Source organism: Fukomys damarensis, unplaced genomic scaffold (genome assembly GCF_012274545.1).
Source record: "Fukomys damarensis isolate Sample0158 unplaced genomic scaffold, DMR_v1.0_HiC HiC_scaffold_19, whole genome shotgun sequence".
Taxonomy (NCBI): Eukaryota; Metazoa; Chordata; class Mammalia; order Rodentia; family Bathyergidae; genus Fukomys; species Fukomys damarensis.
This window is the reverse complement of record NW_022900931.1, coordinates 6,998,373-6,998,948: the sequence shown is the minus strand read 5'-3', so window position 1 is coordinate 6,998,948 and position 576 is coordinate 6,998,373. Positions and strand designations below refer to the sequence as shown.

The window sequence follows — 576 nt, the reverse complement described above, 5'->3', positions numbered from 1 at the left end:
GGGTGGGGGGAGGGCACCGGCGGCAGCGCCTTTAAGGGGCGTGACCATGTGCTCCGCCCCCTTCGGCCTGTAGCGCGCCCTTGTGGGAGGGGTGCAGAAGGAGGCGCCCGAGCGTGGGGGAAAAGTGAGGCGTGCGTCGCCGCGCAGGCGCATTGGTGGACGACGGACCTTGTGTTTCCAAAATGGCGGCAGCGATGGATGTGGATACCCCGAGCGGCACCAACAGCGGCGCGGGCAAGAAACGTTTTGAAGTGAAAAAGGTTGGGTCTCCTCAGAGCCTTCCTCAGGGAAGTTAGAGAGACACGGGCCAGGCTGGCAGGCCCGAGGGTGACCTAGACGCGGAGGAAAGTGCTTCGTTTCGGGGGCGTTCCTGAGACCTAGAACCACGCAGGGAAGCCGGTGGGGCGGGACTTAGGCTTGATGGGCACGATGGTGGCCCACTCTCCTGGGCAGTTGGGTTTCGCTGGGGGCTCTCAGAACCCAATCACCGAGATGCTTCTTGAGATACGCGAGGTTGCGACTTGGCTGCGGGAGCCAAGCGCCTGAGCTGTCACTGGAGTGGCCGAGGGGGTGGGG

General features: G+C 64.4%; 1 protein-coding gene across 1 annotated transcript in view; it reads left to right on the top strand.

The window, feature by feature from the left end:
- The first annotated feature begins 52 nt into the window (after positions 1-52).
- Positions 53-576, top strand: part of Rbx1 (ring-box 1) — an 11,192-nt gene continuing 10,668 nt past the window's right edge. Inside the window, exon 1 of the mRNA XM_010612277.3 lies at positions 53-260. Coding sequence (XP_010610579.1) covers positions 183-260 — 78 coding nt within the window. The 5' untranslated portion in view covers positions 53-182. The remainder of the gene's footprint in view (positions 261-576) is intronic.